Genomic DNA, 24,268 nt, shown 5'->3' with positions numbered 1-24,268 from the left:
TTGGAGGGGGATGAAAAATATTGAAAAAAATTGTTTGCAGGGCCTGGAAAGACAAAATTAATTGTTTGCAAACACGATATGTATAACAAAAAATAGTAAGAATTTCGAAAAAAAAATGTTTGCAGAGGTGCATAAACTATAAAAAAATGTTTGCAGAGGAAATTTTTAATCCCCCCCCCTCCAAGAAAATAATGGTCCGTCCCTAAGCACCCCTGTGTTACTCTGCCACTTCTCCATCCTCGGAGACCCAGGGGCAGTTAGTGGGGCGAAACGAAGGAAAATCGGGCAGAAATCGTAGCGACGAAAGTTTTCAAGCACGGCACGAAATCACTTCGTGCCTTGCTTGAAAACTTTCGTCGCTACGATTTCTGCCCGGTTTTCCTTCGTTTCGCCCCACTAACTGCCCCTGGGTCTCCGAGGATACCACTTCTCCCGTTTTCCTCCTTTACCTTGGAGAAAACGGCTGGTTACCGTAATGATTCTATTTAGCGCCCTCCTTCCAATAGCGCCCGTGTATGCTAAAATGAACAATTCTTGTAAAAGTAATTGAACTTTCAACAATTTGTTACTGTTACAGTTTATGTTATGGTTAGTTATTTTAATATATGAAGTTTTGTTTTGAACATTTGGTTGTTTCGCAAAAAAAAAACTAAATAAGCGCCCTCTCTTCGGTGCCAAATTAAAATACCTTATTATAGGAAATTAACGCGAATTTCAAAAATTCGCGTTAATTTTTGTTAACGTTAATTAAGTGGAGCGTTAATTTCCATGACCTAAATTTCCATTATTTTGGCCTCAATTTTTCGTTACAGTCCAGACGTTCTTGCCTTCAAGGAAAAGCATTATTTTATCAGGGTGGTAATCTGCCGCTATTACTGATACTGCGAAGAACGCTCGAAGTGGAAAAAGTACCACGACTTGTTTGCGTTTAAGATTATACGCCTACAAGTGTTAAAATATACTTGTTTCTGTCGTGAACGTCGCGTTAATTTCCTTTATTTTGAAACGTTACCCCCTCTTTCGCGTTAATTTCCTTTATTGTGAAGTAATTTTTCCTTCAATTTGCGTTAATTTCAAATACCTTAATTAACACAAGCGTTAATTTCCTATAATAAGGTAAATAAACGCCCCGGGCGCTAAATCGAATCATTACGGTACTCAGTTCCGGAAAGTAGCGGTTCTTAAACGTAACGACAGCTTTGGTATCTGAAACGGCCCTTTAGAAAGCGTGCGCATGCAGACACGGTGACTGATAACTTGGACAATGTATTTCAAATTACTTTTTTTATTTACACGCAAAAAATTGAAGTAAAAAAATAACGTTTTTCACGTAACGTGCGAAATAGAATTGCGGGTAGCTTGGAATGGCATAAACTTGCCATATTTTCACCAAACGACACCCTATCTTTAGAAACTGTCCACTTTCTATACAACAACGCGCTCTTAACGTCGCGATTCATTTAGTTTCTCGCATTACATGTCTCGGGTTTCACATTCGTAAAAATGTTGAAGCATACTATACAAAGAATAAGAAATCATACTAAACTTCTGTATATTTTTAATAATAATTACAAAAAATACGAACTGGGAGTGGTTTCCTTTTGACAAGCAAAGCAATTTATTTACTTTACTTGTTGATTTATTCCATTGGCTAAAACGATATTAAACTTTATCTAACCAAACAGGACCCAAAAACAGTGCCCTCCCTTTCGTTTTCGCGCGCAATTTTCCCGCGCTTGGCACCGGTTGCGTGCATGATTTGGCTTCGATTTCTGATTGGTCAGATGTGATTTATTTTTGCTAGTCACAGGCATTCCTCGGACTTACTATAGTTTTGTTTTGCTTTCATGATAGTCAAAGAAAACCACTCTAAACTGTAAACAGAACTGAGATTAATGGTAACTTGAGTTCAACGTTTGTAACAGTTATAATCGAGCTTTATTCTATTCTGATTAAAAAAAAAGCTCAGGAACAAGACTTTCAATTCCAGTCATACGCGAATGGACGACTACACTTGTGACTGAGGCACGCCAGACTCATTCTTGGTTTGCCTCGTTCCCTTCCACAACCGGTGAAAAAGACATCAAATTATCCTGTGCTTTGACCACAGCAGTGGAGATAGGCGCAAAGAAAACGGAATCTCTCCTCTTTTCGCCGTTAACAGGAGATTCGAGAGAAAATGCCGCCAACTGACTGCACGGCGTCACGGGGGCTTGGCTCTCTTTCCCCGCCACTGGCGCGGGCGCCAGGAGCGGCGAGCTGTCACTTTTGGCGGGAAATCGGCGCACGACGTGTTCTGGTGACATCATCCCAAAGCTGTCCACAAGAGCCGGAGTCTTGCTAGTGCCCGACGGTGACACAAATATGGTGGTTTTGGGCATGGGTGTAATTTGGCGGGAATTTGGAGACGGCGTATCCATGTCTGAGAGATATCTAAGGATGTGGATGGGTGTTCTGCCTGTTTTGGGATCGCTGCTGTTTGTTATAGAGGGTTTGATGAAGTTGTGGGGTTCTTCGGGTGGGGTAAGGTTTACACTCTCGTTAACAGCCAAGTTCTCCGATAGTGTTTCTTTCTTTTCGAAAACATTTTCTAAAATGAATAAACAAACAAAAATAAATATATGCATTGAATAACAGAATTCAATTTCTTACCAAATAACAACGGATTTGAGAAGTTTTTTTATTTTTCAAATGTACTTGTCAACTAAGACGATGTTTATGGTTATCTATAACGTTCAACAAAATGAAAGATTTTGGCCCATCAAATCTTGGAATCAGTTGCCTAAATGTTTCTTGCCCGCCTGCTGCTTGCCCGTCGGGCAACCCGTGATCAGAATACGCTAACCCGACGATTAATTCCACTAGCCCCGGGCTATTGGACGGCACTTTTGTCGTGCCCTGGTTTGACTCGATCTTCCTTGATCCTCTTCCCTTTTTTCGTTTTTGTTCAATATTACCCCGTTCGTGCAGTTGGCTACTTTTGCAATTTAATATATGCTATCGCTTTATGTTCTCATTGCATTCAATCTATCTTACCAGTTGTGCTAGAAACCATGGGTTCTTTCTCGCAGTCTTCTTCATCGGACGAGGATGGGCAAAGATATTTAGAAAAGGCGTCTTGTTCTACACCCTGTGGATGGAAATTGCATTTTTCAGTCACAGAATGTTCTCATCAAGAAATTACCCCGCGTCGTGCGTCGAAGCCTGCAGTGCGGGCGATTATGGTGGGTGAGCGATTATCAGCCCATAGTGAGGACTTTTGTCTGTTTCGTGGACTTTCTAACAAACTTCTATTAAAGTTAAGTGACTCTTTTGACCATCCACAAATGCCCTAGTGAAACATTTGAACAGGAAATCTCAGCTAAGTTCAAACGTCCTGCCTATGCCCGGCCTCACCCTCCCCCGGCTAAAAATTGATAGGTGCATAACTCACATTTTTGGGAGTCTCTTTTGTCGTAGATTCTTCCGCCGAGTAGAACAGTTTCACTGAGACTTCCGCGGGTGTCTATAATGTGAAGAAAAAAGACAACTCTCAAACTTTTTGCTGTCGTGCTAGCAGAATCAAAGATGTTTGAAAAAAGTCAAATGGAGCCTCTGGTGAAAATTTAATTTTATAGAAAACACTCCTTTTTCAAAGCAGGAACAGCGACAGACTTTTTAAACGGATATCTTTTTTGTTTATTGATAAATGGGCATCCTAGCTTCAAAACTGCAGTCCTATTGCACTAATCGACGTTTCATCCCGAGAAGGAATACAAATCTACTCTGCAAAACAATACTTTTCCGGCCGAAATTTTCTAATGTTACACGATGAAATCCTTAGCTTGTCGATGCATGCCATACTAGATTCAGAGAGTTCGGGATGATTTTTTTCGCGATTTCCTATAGTGTATACTCACGCATACGGCAAGCTAAGACGGGTGAAGCTATTTTTCGAGCTTAATGCTCACTGCTGCACAGTTAAATTACGCGACCCTCTCACCTTTCCTGCCTGGTCAGAAGTGGCGTCCATTGGAGTGGAATCGCGATATTTAGATGGCGTTTTCCGCGCTGACCTTCTCAATCCTGAACCAGGACAGCGTTCTGCAGCTTTATCCTCGGTGGAGTCGGAATCTGACGAGCTTCGGCCTTCGCTCTCTGCTTCACGACCAGAATCTTCGTGGACGGTGGAAACTCGTCTTCGAGGCGCCTCCTGGTAAAACGGGGTCCCAATACGACCACGGCACTTCCGGGCCGAGAAACGCTGGGGAGTTGACTTCTTTGTTCTGTTCTCGGTTGAGCCTTCACTATCCAGGACAGCTGTCACCATGGGGCTGCAAGCTACTTCGAGTACCGCGCATTCTGGCGTCCTCGCTTGGTCCGGCGACTGAAAAGTCACTTTTCCAGGGGTTTTTCGAGATGTGCTTTCTGTAGTTTTGCAGGCAGATTTCAAAACTGCTGGTTTTTCTTCTTCGAGATCGCACTGCATTTCATTCTCCTGTGGCTGATCGCCCATTCCACGCGCGTCACCCTCGCGTGTATCGCTCTGTATCTCCACGCTAGCTCCTGTGATAACAAGCTCGTTAAGTTGATTGCCATAATCTGGGGTAAGTCTAAGCCCAGGGCTGTTTTCGCTGATGATTTTAGGCGTGGTCACCACCACAGGGGTGTTGTTATTGAGCATGGAACGCTTCTGTGGAGTCTTACGAACGGAGCGGCGTACTGGTGTCAACACCACATCATTACTGTCATCTGGAAGAGATCAAAAACTTATTTCTCTTAACTGTATCAATACATTTTTAAGCAGACAAGTGATGAGAGGAAAGCAATTCATTGCGAGGCAGAACAATGCGGAGTAAATGTCGTTCTCTCGTTTCGTCTCACGAATAAAACGAAAGATAGAAAACGGGAAAGAGAAATAAATTCCGGCCGGGGGAAACTTCTCTTCGCCTTCACTTCACGCCTCGCCGTTTCATTCGCGCTTTCCGTTTCTCGCTCGACGGCTCGGAAAGGAAAAGAAGGACTGGCGGATTAAGTCTAGCTTTTTATAAGGCATAGGTAAAGGTAAAGTATAGTCTGCGATTGGGCCTAGTGGCCTATCAGGCCGAAGGTGTCTTGCCCAAGAACAAAACGCTGTGACCCCGGTCAGGTGTCGAACCTGGACCCCTCGATCAGGTGTCTAGCACAAAAACCATTAGGCCACTGTGTCGTTATAAAAGTTGTATCTAGCAGCTTACCATTTTTCTTGCTCTTATTCACCGGGGTAAGAATAGTTACGAACGCTTCTTCCTTTTCAGTAGACTTGCAGGCAGATTTCAAAACTGCTGGTTTTTCTTCTGCGAGATCGCACTGCATTTCATTCTCCTGTGGCTGATCGCCCATTCCACGCGCGTCACCCTCGCGTGTGTCGCTCTCAATCTCCACGCTAGTTCCTGTGACAGCAAGCTCGTTGCGTTGATTGCCATTGTCTGGGGTAAGTCTAAGGCCAGGGCTGTTTTCGCTGATGATTTTAGGCGTGGTCACCACCGAGGGGGTGTTGTTACTGATCATGGAACGTTTCTGTGGAGTTTTACGGATGGAGCGACGAACTGGTGTCAACACCACATCATCACTGTCGTCTGAAAGAGATCAAAAACTGATTTCTCGTAACTGTATCGATACATTGTCAAGAGAGACAGGTGGTGAGAATATTAAATTCTTCTAAAACAGCAATGCGGAGTCGATCTGCTAGCAGTAAATCTCTTCTCTCGTTTCGTCTTTGCAGTAATAAAACGGAAAAGGGAAAAAATGACCGTGGGGAAACTTCACCTCGCTTCCAGTTTACGCATTGCCGTTTCGTTTGTGTTGTAGGCTGATGGTTAGGGCGTCTAGCCCTTTATAAGTTTTAATCGCTATAAAAGTTGCACCTGGCAGCTTACCATCTTTCTTGCTTTTCTTCACCGGGGTGAGAATGGTTACGAAGGCTTCTTCCTAAAATCGAATCAAGAAAAAATACATAACAGTTAACAACAGAAAACAAACAGAAAATCAAGACGACTTAAAAAAAAACTTTACAGCTCTCTGTTCCTGATTATAGAAGCAACTGCTTTCTTGAAATATTTGACGGAACATTTTTCATGACATAAAACCAAAATTAAGTTAATCCAGGGGAGGAGGGGGTAGTTTTCTGTAACTTTCCTTGAGTTCGCACCTAAGAAGAGTTGTGCAACGATACAAGAACGCAGATTGCTAAGGCCGTCAGAGTAAAGGGGGCTAGCAAAACGCAAAAGAGAAGTCAAGTAGCAAACGACCCCTCAGCATGTCTTATGCATAACTTAGAGACAAAACAGTAGTTGGCCCGAATTTCACCCGTCTTCTCTGGTCGCTTATTCCCAAGAAGACGGGTTAGATTCGAAGAGCCAAAAGGCGCAGCTTCTTCAATCATATGCTCACCTCTTGGTGTCGTTTCTCGGCTCTCATTTTCTCCTTGTCCGCCGCCATCTTTGCTTTCATGGCCATTCTCATTTCTTGAATCCTGTTCCTTGCAGCAGCAACTTTGTTACTGGGTTTGGCAGCATCTCCTGCAGTTGGTTTCTAAATCACAACAGATATGTTTAATTGATCCCAAGGCATTGTCAAGCAGATAGGTGGTAAGAAAAAAAAGCAGATCATCAACTAGTGGGTATTGTCTCACAACATCGTGCTATGGTATACATTTTCTCCAAACACAATAACAACTGATACACTTACAGAGGGTTTCATATAACTTTTGACGAACTGGTTCCGAAGTTTGTTCGGAATTTCCGAAGTTGGCGACGAACTTGACAATTACGTAGTTGCAGATCAAGTTTCGAACTTCGCAGCGAAGTTCGAAAGTTCCGCGAAGTTCGAAAGTTCCGAACAAACTTCGGAACCCGTTCGTCAAAAGTTTTGTGAAACCCTCTGTAAGGTACAGTAGAGTTATAAGCTTACGAGAGCTGCTACACTACTCATACATTGCACTTTATTTTCCTTTTTGGGAGGACAGACACTTTTTATTGAACCGTCAACGCAGACAAACAAAGGCCACTCTAAGCATCAGTCTGAAACCAGGGTACCTTTCCACACTTTGAAGCCTGTGTACAGCCGTCCCGCTCCCCTCAAAAAAAAAAATCGGGGTTCCCTCCCCGATTATTTTTAGGGGAACGGTACGGCTGTACACAGAAGGTCTCAATGGGGTTAACCGTTAGCCGTAAAACGGCCAAGAATTTAACCGTTAGGCGTTAAATTTGGAAAATTTTAACCGTTAGCCGTAAATTATGTTAAACGTAAAAATTCGATCAGTAATTAAAAAATAAAACAAAATTGGTCACTTCATCGTCCCAGAATGGCCAAAGACCTAAAATATGTTCTTCATTAATGGCAATTGATTTTTAAGTTTTAAAAACAATGGAAATTAATATTTAACTTCTGTTTATCGTAATGGAAATAAATTAACCGTTAGCAGTAAAAAAGCCAACATTTTAACCGTTAACCGTAACAGGAATCATCCCATTGAGACCCTCTACACAGGCTACACGCTTTGAAGACGCAAACCTTTCGTTTCTTTATAATTTGTGTCACGTCTACACTGTTACAATTGAAAAGGGCGTCAACATATTCTTATTATTTCTCCGTTTTCACCTGTCCATACCAAAAACGATGCATTTTTAAAAGTCTCTACTTTTTCGCCTTTCACGATTATAGTAGAACGTTATACATTACTTTTATTATTACGTGGTCTCTCCATATGTTCTTCTTAGAGGCAGCCCCTATCACGTTTTCTAGTTCTTGTCCGCTTATTCGTTTCTCACTCACGGAAAACCGTTAGACTGCAATCAGCCCTAATCAAAGTCTCTTCGAGATACCGACGTTTTTGCATGAAGTATGAGTCGAAGGTTTATCCTGTGCATTGTTCTTCGAACTTATCATTACAGTTTCTTTGTAGTTTAGTTTAACAATTTCCTATCTTCGCGGAGGAAATGCAGCCATATAATTTTGTCAAAAATGGCTCGTCCGCGCCGGGTATTTATACACCTATTCCTTAACACCCCTTAACATTACACAAATAAACAGTGCAAATTTCACCGAGATCTGACAATTCTATACTTTAAAATTGCAAGGACCTTTCGAGGCAGTCGATTACGGCAGCGAAATTAGCAAATGAAACAGCAAAATATGCGTTCGACGCTTTGTTTTTGCGACGCCATATTTGAATTGTTATAGGTAGACCGCTGTTCAATGTGTTCAAGGCCGTATCATTACGATTTCTCCACGAAAAAGCACGAAACAAAATACGGATATTTCCGACTACTGTCGGAGAAAACATTGCGCATATAATTGCGGCGTAAACAAATCGTTACACTCAAGCTGCGTTTTGTCTAGGCTCTGCGAGGGTCGGATATCAAGACCCAGGATTAAACAAAAGCCATATATACAGTGAATGCTTTCGAATTATATTTGATGATGAAATACGAAAGAATTTTGCTGTCTTTGACTGAAATTCCACTCGAACTGCGTAGATACGATCGCATGTTGTAAAGCCGATTCATGCAACATTGCTCTCAACGCGAGGTCACGTCCCTAACGACCTAGGCTGATGATGAAATAGAATGGCGCTTGCATGTAGCGACCAAATTTGGCCTAATTTTTAACCGCTCCTAAGCTAAAAGAAGCCCTTATCTCTTGCATTTGTTTTAACTTCAATAATATCTTTGAAAAGAGCGAGTTTTTTGGTATGTTTTATTTTTGATGTTTGTAATTTTTAAACGATGTAAGTGCTAGTGATTATTTATTCGTGTTTTAGTTACGCAATCCATTGTTTGTGCAACGCTTTTTATAGATCGCCTTTCAGACACACGTGCGTTGAGATAAGAAAGCTGACATGTCACTTTTAAAATTGTTATATAACGTTTCTAAATGTGACAAGTCACGTTTTTTCTACGAGGTCGCAAGTGATCACCCACAGCGGAAAGTAATCCCTTGAGAAATTAAAACAGTCCCTTGAGAGTTTACAAATATGTGGTTCCAAATTTTGTTCACATAACCCCTATTCTCCTACTTTAGCTTGTAAACAAGCAAAAACGTCGAAAAAATGGGCGCTGAAATGAATAACCCTCTTCTCAGTGTATTTACCCTGGGTGGCAGAGGACGTTTTTTTACAGTCTCTGCTTAAAATTTTAGGCCGAGGGTATAAGGAATGCAGCCTTAGAAGTTCAAATATGAGAAGGTAAACCCCTTACAGTTACTAATAATACCTTAGCCTTGGACTTTTCAGTGATTTTCCTTGCTTTCTTTTTCTCTTCTTTCCAGTTGTTTTCTTTTAATTTTTCCAACGCATCAAATTTTGCATTCACATCTTCAACCTGAAAAGAAGTACAGCTTACATGTAGGTGGAAGGAAAGACTGATTATTTACTACCCAAGTTTATATTTTTATAGAAGGTATCGTCACGCTTTCTGTTGTGAATAGCCGGCTATGTTTTGCCCCCCCCCCCCCCCTTGAGGAAAGATGTTCTTATTGCTCTCTGAAAAGTGCTGTACCAGGACAGCCACCTACTTCAAACTTATTGTGTTGTCAATAAAATTACCCCCGCTTTCAGTGTTACGTGCATAGCGGCTTTCTGTCGACATCCATCTTTCGACGTGCTAAACAAACAACACGGATCGAAATCCGCCAATCACAGCCCACTAGCATGACCTTCTGACCTTTTCGCACATTTGTATGAAACCAACAACGGTGTGTATAGGTTTTGATTGGCTCATTTCAAACAGCACGTCGAAAGACGATGTCGAAAGATGGATGTAGAAATTAGATAGCTATGCACGTAACACTGAAAGCGGGTGTAACAACAACTTCAGCACCAATTCAGATAAAGGTAATGCATATCTACCTGAAAATAAACCATTTCCCAGAAACCCTGAAGGTCTGAGGCTGTAGCTTGCTTTTCTGCTTGTTTATCCTGTAAGAATAAAAATAGCAATTTAATTAATTAATCATCACACAGGGTACTACGTTAATTGAACATAGACTGAAAGAATCAGCTTAGTTGAACTTACCTCGCTCAGATCAATGAGACCTGAAAACTGACGAAACCGCTGAGCAATCAACAACTGGGCTTGCCCAATAGTCGTCCTAATCTGACCAGTCACTGAAAAAAAAAAAAAGATGACAATTTTTCTCCAGACAATGATTACTGTGCCTTTCAATAACAAGCAAACCCTGAAGTTCAAAACCCAACTGAAGATTGTGTTTTTGCTGTTGCCATTCTTGAAAAACAAAAACAAACAAAATGGATCAAAATTAACTTATCACAACCCACAGACGCAACCTTTTTAATCAGTTGAAGTTAACTTCTGTCTCCTGACAGGTCCACTTAATAAATGAATATTGCAGTTTTCAGTAATATGCCAACTCTGAAATACAATCCTCAAACAACGGTTTACGTTTTTTGCTGCCGCCAGTCATCTTAGCGGACCTTCTGGGAAACGAAAGTTCACCTAAACCAGGTTAAAAGGTCATCTCTATCAGTTGTGTTTGGTAGATTTTCAATTGATCAATTTGTTTGTTTCTGTTTTTCATGGTTTGTTGACTGTCATTATGATGATGACAGCAGTTAAAAACGCAATCAGTAGTTGGAGTTTGAATTTCAGAGTCCGCATATCACTGAAAATTGCAATAATAACCGGGAAAAAAGGTAACAGTTGAATGAGCAGAGTGTGCATGTTGTTGTTATGAAAGACCATTACAACTTCTCCTGAAATTAATCTCCTAGCCACTATTTAACAAGCATGATGGGGAACATAATTATATAAAGTTTAACATACCTTCTTCACTGAGATGCTTTTCTTCTGCATTGATTTTCTCCCATTTAGCGCAGATCTCATTCAACCTGTCAGTCTCCTTTCTCACAAGATTCCTAAAGTATGTTGCATCATGCTGTTCTTCCTCCACATCCTGAGTCTCAATAACTTCGTCAGCATCCATTTTGACTTCACCAGTGGTTTCAGGCTGCTGTTGAGTGCTCGGGATTTCTGCGTCAGTTAAACAAGCGGTGCTCACATTGTCATTTTCCACAACATCCTGCTTTTCAGACCCATCATGTGTTTCCATGCCAATGACGCAAGTCTCTGCTGCAGCATCCTTCATTTCTTGATCATCCTGCTGTTTTTGATTGCTTTCTTGTGCTTCTAGTTCATTATTTATATGGCAAACAGCAACAGGGTCCTCCAAAATGGCATTCTCAGCTTGCTTCTGGTCACTAGCTTTGTCTCTCTTAGGGCTAAAAAATGAAGCTGCCGAGGATGGGAACATGAATTCTGCTGCACTGTTTGGGCTGAGGGGTTGAAACTTGAAGGTTTTCGAGAAATAAGTGAATGTGTTGACACCACTGGGAGCAGTGAATTGAAAGTTTGCAGGAGCAAAAGATGGCGGAGCCTCTGTCCCTGATCCAGTGCTTGACTGGCCTCTCTCCACACCTTCTGAGCTCCCTCTGCCAACTGAAACAGTGTTCTTGATGTTGTCGAGTGCTGGGAAACTCAATTTTTCAAAAGCTGGGGTTTTTTCTTTAGTTGCGGGTGTTTGACTAGGTTGCTGGTCGGGTTTGGAGGGACACTGAACTTCACTTGGAGCTTGATCTTTAGCAGTGTCATTTGCCTTCTTGGCTTGTGATCTTGTCTTGACTTGGTTCTTTGGTTCAGCTGCCACTAAGACCCATATTTTATAATTACTAATACTATCTTAACAGTTACTACTTAGTGGGAACATTCATTCAAGTAAAAATTTTCCCCCCCTTTTTTGTTTTTTCCCCCCCCTAAATTTTAAAATCCTTCCCCCCAAAAACCAAACAGGTATGGATATTTTCTTAATTCAAATGATTTGTCTAAATTACAGCAGGCAGCACTGGTCATAACATGGTTACAGTAGATGCATTTCGAACTACCGGTACATTATTAATCAAACTCTTAAACATGTAAAAACTGAGATCACTTTTAGATACATTAAAAGCATATTTTTATTATTGATGTTGCATACCTTTCTTACTGGACTGAGAAGTCGTAACCCCTTTGGCTGAGGAAGATGCCTTTGTTCGCAGACTTTGACGTGTCATTCTTCCAGTCTTTTCTGGGTTGACTTCAGTCTATGGTGACAAAGTTGATATTGTTTTTTAACATTATTGTGAGATGGGCATTTAATCATGTAACATGTATATTATTAGCTATAACTTATATTCTCCAAAGCAGTCAAACCGAAAAAGGGACATTGCCTTCACACTTACATCTAAAAGTGAATTTTTAGGCTACAGTCAAACTGCTGTTAATGGATACCGACATGTAGGCCGACACTTTCTACGTGAAGAATCAGACACTAGCTGGGGTTTTTTTTATTTTTTATTGTCATCCGTTTATATAAAATATAAATGTGCGGGCAACCTCACCCCAAGCATGACTTTAATAAGTTGATTGATTGATTGATTGAATAAGTCAAGTTTCCTGCCCATACAAACACAGCATTCTAAATGGCCCATGTGGACAGCTCTCCTACAGTTACGCTGACACTTTTTTGTCTAGTCCCAGTCCAAGGGTGCCTATTTTAAGCAGGTTTGACTTATGTGTATATATGGTGTACATCACTGTTTTATGACTGACAAGACAGGCTAACAAGAACCAGTCAGTCATAATTAAGATAAACAGTAAACCCCCTTATAAAAATATTTTATATAACTAACCTTCTCCTTTAGCTTGTCACTACTTGCAGCTTTAGATTTGGGCTCCACCTTTTTCACTGCACTGGTTTTGGAGTCAGCTGCAGCATTTGAGCTCTGCTTAGCAATCCTGGCTGAAGCCCTAGTGACTCGTTTTTCTGGTTTATTCACTGCATACTGGCTGGGCTTAATCAGTGGGGCGGCCCCTTTGGTCACTTTCTTCATTGCATTAGAAAATAAAAGAGCTTCGTTCTCATATTTCATGTGCCTCACCACAAAGGATTTCTTCTGTGGTTCAGTTCCTTTCTTTTGTTTCCGCTCCTCACGCCACTTCAGCAATTTCTCCCTCCTACTGAGTTCTGGATAAGAAGCTTTATCGTGTTTTTCATCTAAACAAGGCAAGTTGCAGTAAGGCAGAGTTTGATGTATAATTCCGTGATAAAATTGTAACTGTTTAATTAAAGGCATCAACATCAGCTGACACTTTGGTTTGCCACGCAATGCATTAATTACCCCTGATGCATTGGTAGCGTTATTCAAAGATCCCGGTTGTACAAGGATGGATGATCTGGATGATGCTATTCACTGGAAAAATCACTTTCCAGTTGATACATATATGTTTGCAAAACCAACCAGGCTATCTGCTAGAATAAGATAGTGATTTATTCTCTGGATATCAAAATCATTCAATCTATCCTTTGAACAACTAGGCTGAATCGGATATATTTGCATCGTCTATGAAATATAATTACTTTTTGTGATCATAGGGACAAAGTGGGTCTGATACTGAGCAGAAAGATTATCAGTCATATCATTCTTTACCCTTTAGACTTCCAGTTTAGATTACATACAGTACTACTACTTGCCTAACACATTACTGCATGTACTTAGGTACATGTATAAAGCTTAGGGGTTACTAGTTGGTCAAGATACATGTAAACTTTAGCCTGAAGTACAGTTAATGTGGTTATTATAAAGATCGCCCCAAATGCATGAACACAAGCCTATGAAACGACAAACTGTTAACACTTGAAAGAGAAATTAATTGGCTTTGATGAAGTTATTCATTTTTTAAAGCAATATCTCATTTAAATATATTTTTAGACCTCTTCAGTTAGGCACAAGATCGCCCTAAAGCTGAATAGAATCGTTTCGCTTTAGCACAATCAAATGCTGCTAACATGTTTACCGTTTTTGCCCGCTGTTACATCCTTGTCTTCCACGTTTTCATCGACCAGTGGGGATAGTGGCATTCTTCTTCGCTTTGCAACTTCATCCATTCTGTTGAGAAGACGATTTTCACTGGCGCGTTGGGCTCGAACATTTCGACTTGCAGCTCCAATTTTTCCGCGAGACTTGTACGAGGACGCATGGTCGTACGTGAATTTCTTGGTCGCAATATTTTCCATGTTCTACCTAACTTAGCCTCAAAAATTACTAAATTTCACAAATATGACAACTGTTTGATTGCTTTCTACGCTAGTAAACGAATATTTGTGCGATAAACTAGTGAAAAAACGATTTAAAAGTACGAAAATTGAAGAACATGTAAAGCTACTCGAACGAAACTAAAGTTCGAATTTCGTTCCAACGTTTTCTTTCTCGCTGTTGGTCAATTTTAAAAGCATCAACCAATCAAATTCACGAATTTATATCACGTGGTGAGTTTTCTGGGTCAAAGCTTGAAAGCGAGGTTTCCCGAGAGCGAGGCTCCCCAGGGAGAATCGAGTTCGCTGTGAGTCACAAAAACTACTTCATGTTCGTGAAAGAGAGTTTCAAGAATCCGACCTCTTTTGCTACGATGGGAGCTGCTCGTATCAAGTTGTCTCCTATCGGAATTGTAGTTATAGGACTTGTCGTTGTAGCGATAATCTACTACTTATCGACCGATGGCGGGAGTGGGGAATTTTCTCACAGGTATTTTGAGGGTGAAGATACCGTCTCGATGAAGCGACTCATAAAGACTGCAATTCATCTTGCTGAGAAAGGGGGCGATGTCGTCCGAAAGATCCGTCTTGGAGAAGATCTAGGGGTAAGTCTGTTGTCTAAAAATCGCTTTGATGCTTGGAGATTTTTTTAAATGCTATACGCAAGGAGGGTGCTAATACCTCTTAACTTGCTTTTATTTGTATTGCTTTTCAAGCATAACAGAAAAATTTGACCTCCATGCCGGCATGTGTAATTTTGAAGCCACGTTAATTAAAATTTACAGTTAAACATTTCCCGGTATTAGAAAAAATATCTAATTGTGCTGAAGAAGTGGAATAAAATATATGCATATTTGTTTCGTGGCAATAAACGAACTGTATGCTTCATACATTTTTGACACTGACAACGTGGAGGTTCGATTTGCATATTTAAATATGTTGAACGTGTCCGATCCACTCACAGAGTTTATATAAACAAAGACGCATAAGACCGATGGAGATAGTTGAAAGCATTTAACTTACATGCAGATTATTTTGTATCATTTATTTTATAAAATTGTAAGTTTATATAATGTAGTGTAACATGATGTTACAGTGTGTGCATAAAAACAGGTTTGATTGACTACAGAGAACGCTTAAACTGATACAAATCGATCTCAGAACTAAGAGATATAACATTTTGATGTTCTGTCTCATAGTTTTGTGACTTTTTAAAATGTCCATATTAAACTTATATAAAATTTACTGCATTATTATAGCACAACTAAAGTGAAGTGCACGCTCTGATTATATTGGTTTATTTAGCATCTACTATTTGTCAATGGGTAGACTAGACTACTAGTATCTTCTTTTCTCTTGCTCGGGTCGGCGCGCGGATCAATCAGCGCGGCGGCTGGCGGGTGGTGAGAGGGGCTTGGGGCGGACGGGACTCGGCCTGGGATTGGGTTCCGTCGCTCTCCGGTCCGCACGGAGGCTGTGGCACGAGGGGCGGGTGCGTAATGCAACAAAAAACCCCACTGGTCCAAAGAGGGACGCGCGCCCGTGTGGATAGGCACGTCTCCCATCACTCTGTCGGGCGTGCTGCTTTTGATTATGCATACCCTTTTTCGCAAACAAGATACGTAGTTCCGCAAAAAAGATGTGGTGCGCTGGCCGGGATTTTGTAAAACAAAAAACTAGCTGATGCAAAACGCGCGGCTACGATTATTTCTATAAGTTAGTAAAACTCTATTGTAAAAAGCTAACGAAAGGCGGGTCGACGGGTTCGTGTGTGCTCTGCGTGGGCGCAGGCTCTCAGTGCGCTGGAAGCATGGATCTACATCGCCACGAGAATTAGGCTGTCCTTCTGGTTCTCCCGGCGAGGCCCATGTCAAAAGAACAGGTCTGTCTGCCGCGCGTCCGATCGCGCGCCACCCCCCTCCTTCCTCGCACGTCTTAAACCCTCCCTAGCCTCGCACTCCCTTACTAAATTTCGAGAGAAAATATCAAGCAGTCTATGGGTAGACCCCAACGAATATTTTCAACTTAAGCATGTGCGCTGATGTGATGCGACATGGCGCAAGCAATCAATGCAGAAAAAGAAAGTGTACTTACTCCACGAATTTTTCTATTTTTTGTCAATTATCTACAAGTGAATTTGCAAAGCTGTATATCAAACACTCTCTCCTCCATAACACTGGAAGATTGTTAACTGTGCGCCACGTCTGATACGTATTCAAAAGTTTGATCTCCTTTCAGCATTTCGTCAGGGAATGCGTGAGTACCTGCACGCGTTACTTCAAAATTCAAAGAGTAACCTTAGTATTAACCTGAAATCATACCCTCCCTCCCTACTACTGCTGCGGGGGAAGGAGGGCATGATACATTTGCTTGTCGAAAGTCATGTAAAAAAAACAGATTCTGGTTTTTTGTCTGATTGGTCGAGAAACAATACTCAATGGAGCGGTGTGGACTGATTGGTTGTCGTATTTCAACGAGACTTCCGGTCAGAAGCTGGTAATGGCAAAGACGAGTCACGTTTACTGCGAGGACGAGTTCTTTTCTATGTTAGCTGAAGCCCTAACAGATTTCAAGTGTAACTCTCTGAAGGCAGAACAAATAGAGTAAGCGACAATGCGTAATAATTTTGGTTCCGTGAAGATGTTTTTGTTGTTCTTCGAAAACAATATGCCAGAGATGTTGGAATGTTTACAAAAGCGACCGATCCTATCTGCCGTAAAACAGCTCTTGTCGGTGAATTCCTTTTTTTGTGCGTGTAAGCTGAAATAAAGGAACGACATCCAGTACAACTGATAAATATATGTTCGCAAGCGCCATCTCACCTTGCTACTAAAAGCATTTTTATCGCAACACGGCGAAGTCTAAATACAGTCTGTACATATGTACAATTTTTCTCCAGACGTTTTTCACGCCTTGTGGAAATCCGAGTCTCGAATTTGCCGCCAACTACAAAGAGTGGTTTGACAGTTCGACGACACATTAGTTTATTTAAATTAGGGGGCGGCTGGCGGCCGGTTAAATAAATGTATCAGGCGTTCTTTTTTCCCTCTCGCTTTCGTAAAAAGAAAAAAGAACGCCTGATCGCAGGTTACCTTAGTATGTGCAGTTGTAATACAGAGAAAATGTAGTAAAGCGCCTTGAAGTAAACTTGTGCTATAAAACAAATGGTAAATGCCATGGCGTACACTATTGAGTTATAGGTGCACTTGGGAAGTTTGCTGAGCACTCAAAAAAGTTAGAGTCATTCTCTGCTATCGCCTTGAACAACTCTCACGCCTCTTTCACGCTAAGCAACCTCCTCCCACCTGCATCCATAACTCAATGGTGTATTCTATGGCGTTTACCATTTGTTAATTTTACCCCATGGACTTGCTACCTCTATGTCAATCTCTGTTCTAAAATCTCATTACTAGACTTCATAATAATAATAATAATAATAATAATAATTTCATGTTTTATACAGGAAGAAAGCAAGGGGCAGACACGTGAAGGAGCCAATAATCCAGTAACACAGGGAGACATGCTGTCTCATAGGGCCATGTTTTATGGCTTCAAAAAGGAATTTTCCAAGTTAAATGTTGTGTCTGAAGAACATGACCACGGAGATGTCGATTTGAAGGGCGTGAAATCTCCCGATACCTCAGCGATCAACCTTGATAGTGGACTCCATAACAAAGAAGATGAGATCGTATCTGCTGGCAATCTTCTTGTTTGGATAGATCCTCTTGACGCCACACAAGAGTACACAGAAAATCTTATTGAGTATGTCACTACCATGATTTGCATTGCGGTCAATGGCCGACCTGTGGCTGGGATCATACATAAACCTTTCCTTCATCAGACATACTGGGCTTGGGTAGGTCATGGATCATCAGATAATATAAAAGTTCCTCAAGCAAAAGAATCTGCATTGAAGACGCCGAGGGTCATAGTTTCAAGATCTCACGCGGGTAAAGTTAATGCTACAGCAAGATTGGCGTTTGGTCCTGAAACTAAGGTAATACCAGCTGGCGGGGCTGGTTATAAAGTGTTATCATTATTCGAGGACAAGGCTGATACTTATGTCCATGTGACTCTAATCAAGAAATGGGACATCTGCGCAGGTGATGCGCTGTTAAGAACATTCGGAGGAAAGATGACCACATTAGACAATGAAGAGATTAAATATGGTGATGGAACTAAACCAGCTAACGAGAAAGGACTTCTAGCTGCAATACACAATCATGCAGAGTATCAGCAGGAGCTTGCGCAGAAGTTGAAGTCTTAACAATTTAGAAAAATTATTTATTATGCAAATAATTTTAATCATGCATGCTTCTGCACAAGTTGACCCCATCTGCATGAAGATGAATCAAGGCGTAATTTGTATTTAAATAATTTGTTACATAGTTTCACGCACAATGTACGAAGCTTAGTCGGGAAATTGGTTTTGGATACTTTTTTACAAACAATTATTTAAGGTGTACATGCAGCACGTGTACAAAACAATGTACATGCATTCTTGAGGGAACTAATAGTGGCTTTATGATGAAATAGTGAAAAAGATGCTCGAGGGGAAAACTTGTGATAAACTTCTGTACTAGCATCTCAAGGGCTTAGGGAAAAAATCTTGATTTCCAACTTGCCTTTTGGACAAGCAGCTGTAAATTGTTTTTTGTTTTTTTTGTTTTTTAATTTATTTATTGCAACACAAAGAACACTACTTACAACACAAATACATACACTACTTACAATGCTACTTACAATACTTTAATTCTGCTAAATTTGTTTTTTTTATGATTAAGTTGGCAGATGACTTGCCTGGGCCCATGTCCACGGGCCAGTGAGAATGATAAGTTACTCACCCAGCAGGAAAGTGTACTAGTCCTGTGCAACTGGATGGCATTTTATTTAACCCCCGGGTGGCAAATAACAGTCAGTCATTGGACTTAGGCCGACCAAAATTTGCTCATGTCCGAAGAAATCCCAAGTGTGGTCGGACAAGGTGTTCAGACAATTTTTTGATCGTTAATCATTTTACGGCAACAATGGATAAAAATCTGTCCGCACACAATTTTGTTTTGTCCGACCAAGATGGTGTCTTAGTAGGACATATGTCCTTTTAAGTGAAAAAAGTTATTTGCAGCCCTGAACCCTGATATCCCATCCAGAAGGAGTGGCAAATCTTGTAGTCACTGCATTCTATGAAAACCACGATATCTGTGCCAATGTTAACCACTGAACAAAATGCAGACTTAACTTTTTTGCATACCCACACTCTACAAGACTCATACATACAAACTTTGTAAGGGGGTTTGAGGAGGTTAACCAAGTTAACCAACAACAAGTGAGTTGTAAAAGCCTGATACTCAGGCTAGGTGTGGTGTGAGGCCCTTGTTTCATGGCGGTATTTCAGTGCTGTTTAGTGAGCTCTTCCCCTGCCTCCTGTTTGTCTTTCACTCCACTGACCTAGTCAGTGTTCTGTAACGGGTACTTGGTCTGGTGGGGGTGGGGGGTTTGTGGGGATTGCCTACCATGGGTGAGGGCTGACGTCAGTGGAGGCTCCCTGGATATCCCAGGCACCCATCATCCATGTATTCACAATTATCCATATTCACAATTGGTTAATGTGGGCTAATAACTAGAGGAGCTCATGTCTGAAGGAGCTTGTAAGCAGCATGAAAGAACGAAATAGTTCACGTCATAATTCACTGGCCCCAGAAAGACCACATAGCTATTCATGTTGACTTCTGTAGTTGAAACAAAAGGAAATAAAAAACAAACTGGTTTGAAAAATGTTTTTAAAAAATTATGTGAGGGAGGGTATAGAATCTGGTGTCATTTTTTAAGCATACAGGCTGGATGCAAGTTTTTTACAATAGTACTTAGTAATTATAACTGGTTGTTGTATTAAAATTACAGTTTTAATACGTGTAAATTTCCCTGTTTCACATGTATTGTTGCAAGGTTTGAATGTTAAAAAATGTTCTTGATACAATGTGAACAGCATATTTTTTTGCAGGTCTATGGGACTTATTTAAAACAGTGTACAATCTCAAAGTGGAAAATACAGTTTTAAACTGGAAAATTATTTTTTGTTTTGGCTGAGAGAACTGTTCTCAGTGATAGCCAATGAGAGGGCGTAAATTTTTAATTAGTCTCAGACTGGAAACAGTTCTCGGCCTCAACCAATCAGAGGGCGACTATTTTTAATTTAACACGGGACGTCTGTTAAATGTCTGTCATACATGGCTGATAATCATCAAAAGTGGAATGCTCACATGCCAAAACCAAACATGAATCATATCCACTCTCTTTTTGCACAATTTTCTTTTTGCTAGTTACAAGTTATGTGACATCGATGAAAAAGTTTAAAGCCACAATACTATTCATCCAGTCATCGCAAAAGAAAACATTTGCCATGAAAATAAATTAATTACTGTGAGTTTTAAAGTGAGCGTGAAATCGAAATTTGCCACGGAGATTGCAGTACATACTTTACTGTGAAATTTCCAAACACATTGAAAGAGAGAGAAAAAAGACAGAATGAAACTTACCGACTTTTCCTTGCCCCATTGTGTTGGCGGTTAACATTTTTACCGCTTAAACCTTGTTGTTGACCTTGTTGTTAGCCCACGAAGAAGTTCACAGTATCTATTACACATTCTCCCGCCAAAAAACGCACTCATCACGTGTACGGTTTTCCTACGCAGAGCGACTTCATTTCTCGGCGATGTTTTCCAGTATGTTGTAAAACTTTGTGTATAGATTTACACAACTGTTGCATCTTAAAGAAATGAGGGATTAATTGTGGCAATCAGGCCAACACTGCAGTTCCCTGAAAATATCACTGAACCCGCGGTGACCAAGGTCACATCGGCGTTTGTTATATTTGTTTTTCTTGATAAATGGTGTATTTTGTTTCGTGCCGACACAGCAAAGCGGAAAGCGGTCCTCTCTGCGTGTCAGTTGGATAGCACTGGTTCGTCCGAATTTCTCCAATGTTGTTTGTAAAAATTGTGAAATGTACAACAGGAAACACTCTCCCAGATATCGTGTATTTTATCTCCAACAGGGAATTTTGAATACTCGGGGAAGATTTTGTCACACAATGTAATCTAATGAACAATAGTTCTTTCATGTTTGTACAGGATCGAATTTTTATTTTTAGGCCAGTGCAGTAAGAGAAATAAACTTTATTCGAGGAATCATTTCATTTGCTGGATCTAAAAACGTTTAACTGATCATTTTTGTAGGCAATTCTTACATGCTATATCTTAGTCGCTTTTCCGCAATCTACGTACATAGTGATAGCGAACACTGGCGAAGCTCACGCCGGCCGGTCGGCCGGCCAAGTCGACGATCGACTTGGCGTGTGATATGCAAAACTCGCTGCTTGAAAACAATAACAGCTTTGCTTTCGAACCGAGAACTGTTCTCGCTGTCATCCAATCGCATCTTCTCCTTTGAAACATAAGTTAATAATTAAATTGTTTTGTTTCACCGCCCGATCTAACTCTTGCAGCTCTTGATCACTAAATCGCCGGACGAGTCGGGTCGTGCTGGCAATAACCAAAACACTCAGTCTCTAAACAATGGCAGCTTTGTTCGTGATTTGAGAACTGTTCTCGCTGTCAACCGACTCAACCAATCACGTCTGCTTTTCCTGTTACAATGAAGTTAATATTTAATTTAAAAAAAAAACTTTGTCGTCATTGTTATACACTGTATACAGTTCTCGAAATCTCGGTTTCTCACTGCAAATCTTAAATCGGTTTTTTTCCCTTGCAAATTGTTTGTGCAATGTCATTTGCAGGATTTTAGTCATATCCTGTACGCAATTCTGTAGGTGTTTTTTTTTCTGTTCACACCCGGTACCCTAGTTGGAACGTGTACGTTGTACTCTATAGCATAGGTATAAAATAAAATAAAAAAAGTTCCTTCATGTATCTTGTTCAAACTCCCTGATGAAGTCTGTTTGATCAGACGAAACCGGTCGGAGAAAATAAAGCAAGTTGACAAGATCTGTTGCTGTGTGCTGCTCACTAGAATTTCTTAAAAAATATTTAATATATTTTCAAAATATTATTAACGTATTTTGAAACATTCGAAAGCGAAATCACCGAGCATTTATAATCATTCACGGGACTATTCCCGGGGGACTGTTGTGCCAGTTTTCAAAATTCTCTACAGCGTATTATAAAGCCACTTGCATCATTAATTTCGCTTTGAATTTGGAGAAGAAACTCATCAAATACATGGACTATTCTTGTAATTTTGCAAAACGCTATAAATGCATAATAAACTTCGAAGCGGCGTTGAATGAAATCATGCTGCATGTCTGAGTTTCAAATGACATTCGATCTCTTCCATAATCGCACGCACGCAAAATAAGTTCTGAAGATAAATATATTTTATTCGGCGACCACAACTCTCTATTACTGGCGCCGATTAAACCCGTCTGCTGTTAAGTTATCAATAAAGGCTTCGCTTCGCTGGCCGTTGCAATAAAACAGAATAAAAATAAATGGCGCAAAATTTAATTTTTTAGCGACGAGTAAACAGTCATGCGGCGCTACATTGTCTGCTGTGACTGCTTCGTATAAACAAGAGAGGATAAAATTATTATTTTTCAGATTTTTCTGAGCCACTTGCATCATTAATTTCGCTTTCAATTTGGAGAAGAAACTCATCAAATACACGGACTATTCCTGTAATTTGGCAAAACGCTATAAATGCATAATAAACTTCGAAGTGGCGTCGAATGAAATCATGCTGCATGTCTGAGTTTCAAATGACATTCGATCTCTTCCATAATCGCACGCACGCAACAAGTTCTGAAGATAAATATATTTTATTCCGCGACTAACCTGCGATCAGCCGTTGACTACACCGCCGCGAGAAAAATAACGCCTGATCGCAGGTTATTCCGCGACCACAACTCTCCATTACTGGGGCCGATTAAACCCGTCTGCTGTTAAGTTATCAATAAAAGCTTCGCTTCGCTGGCTGTTGCAATAAAACAGAATAAAAATAAAAGGCGCAAAATTTAATTTTTTTAGCGATGGGTAAACAGTCATGCGGCGCTACATTGTCTGCCGTGTCTGCCTCGTATAAATTATTTTTCAGATTTTTCTGAAAAGATTTGTAAACCATTCAGTTTCATCCAGTTTACAAACGCAGAAAACTTTAAACAGAAGACTTTATGTCTCATAAAAATCTCTTAAATGCCTTTGCCAAATAAAAAAGTTACACTTGATCAAATATTAATTAGTGCTGGGATAAACTTAATCGCCAGTTCATTGTCGGGACGGTTCATGTCATCCAACAAGTCACGCACGGCGCAGTATGAGTTCGGGAGCGAAACATAATTATTATTTTCGTGGTCTTGGCTCTTTATGCTTGCGGTTCTTAAAAAAAAAAATTATATTCTCTTAGTTAAATAAAATCAAATTCTCTCTGATGCCGAATTTTGACGTCAGAGAAACAGAGCAGAGCGAAATATTTTCCAGAATTTCAACCTTTTGCGAAACACTCCCATTTTAACGTTGGAAAAAGCAGCCAACGCGTCAAAGAAACATCTTTTATTCATTACTAAACGTTTTCGAACATTTCCAACGTTTTCACAACGGACTGAATAACATTGTGAATGCGTTGAGAATCATTTTCAATGCGTTGTAAATGCATTATCAAAGCATTGTAAATGCATTGATAATACGTTACAACGCTGTTTTCGTTTTCCCAAATAGGGTCACATATGTGACCCTTACAAGTCTTACAAGGTCTGACAAATTCTCCAGTTTAACAATGCCAGAAATGAAATAAATACATGTATGGAAAATATTGAATACACGTATAGACACTATTAAACAGTGTAAGTATTGTTTGGTAAATCGAAATAAATATAACGCTAGGCCTAGCAGCGGATCCGAGAACAGTTCATGGATTAAGATCAAAGAGCCCATTGTTCACTGGCCATTTTGGCGCGCGCAACAATTCTTAATTTGCAAGTGAAGGCCAACAAAGCCAAGCCAAACCCAAGGCAAACACAGTCGATGAGATGTTGATCTAAATGAAAAATTATAATCGCTTCAACGGGTATGAATAAATGTGCTTGATTTAAAATAAACGTTTGCACAAAGCTTATCTGGCTCGAGTAAACATTTGTTAAATAGAAACTCGA

The 24,268-nt window shown here is 40.4% G+C and overlaps 2 protein-coding genes across 4 annotated transcripts; one reads left to right on the top strand and one right to left on the bottom strand.

The window, feature by feature from the left end:
• Positions 1–1,246: 1,246 nt before the first annotated feature.
• Positions 1,247–14,253, bottom strand: LOC144645274 (uncharacterized). Of its 3 annotated transcripts, XM_078504786.1 has the most exons (14): positions 13,869–14,253; positions 12,704–13,068; positions 12,010–12,115; positions 10,803–11,681; positions 10,035–10,126; positions 9,869–9,937; positions 9,234–9,341; positions 6,412–6,552; positions 5,898–5,949; positions 5,217–5,597; positions 3,983–4,731; positions 3,434–3,505; positions 3,037–3,130; positions 1,247–2,590 (listed from the first exon to the last, which is right to left on the bottom strand). In XM_078504786.1, exons 1-14 carry the CDS (start codon positions 14,086–14,088, stop codon positions 2,037–2,039), a joined length of 3,882 nt encoding a protein of 1,293 aa, XP_078360912.1. In that variant the 5' UTR covers positions 14,089–14,253; the 3' UTR covers positions 1,247–2,036. The 3 variants fall into 3 exon arrangements, with proteins under 3 accessions (XP_078360912.1, XP_078360913.1, XP_078360914.1); XM_078504787.1 differs by lacking the exon at positions 5,217–5,597; XM_078504788.1 differs by lacking the exon at positions 5,898–5,949 and having other exon boundaries at positions 5,217–5,268.
• A 155-nt stretch (positions 14,254–14,408) lies between these two features.
• On the top strand, positions 14,409–19,881 carry LOC144645376 (inositol monophosphatase 3-like). The gene is made up of 2 exons (XM_078504941.1): positions 14,409–14,711; positions 17,570–19,881. The coding sequence occupies exons 1-2, from the start codon at positions 14,436–14,438 to the stop codon at positions 18,371–18,373; spliced, it is 1,080 nt and encodes a 359-aa protein (XP_078361067.1). The 5' UTR covers positions 14,409–14,435; the 3' UTR covers positions 18,374–19,881.
• Positions 19,882–24,268: the final 4,387 nt, after the last annotated feature.

Source organism: Oculina patagonica, chromosome 3 (genome assembly GCF_052425735.1).
Source record: "Oculina patagonica isolate OP01 chromosome 3, crgOcupat, whole genome shotgun sequence".
Taxonomy (NCBI): Eukaryota; Metazoa; Cnidaria; class Anthozoa; order Scleractinia; family Oculinidae; genus Oculina; species Oculina patagonica.
Note: the sequence above shows the minus strand (reverse complement) of the source record. Positions and strands in the feature narration are given on the sequence as shown.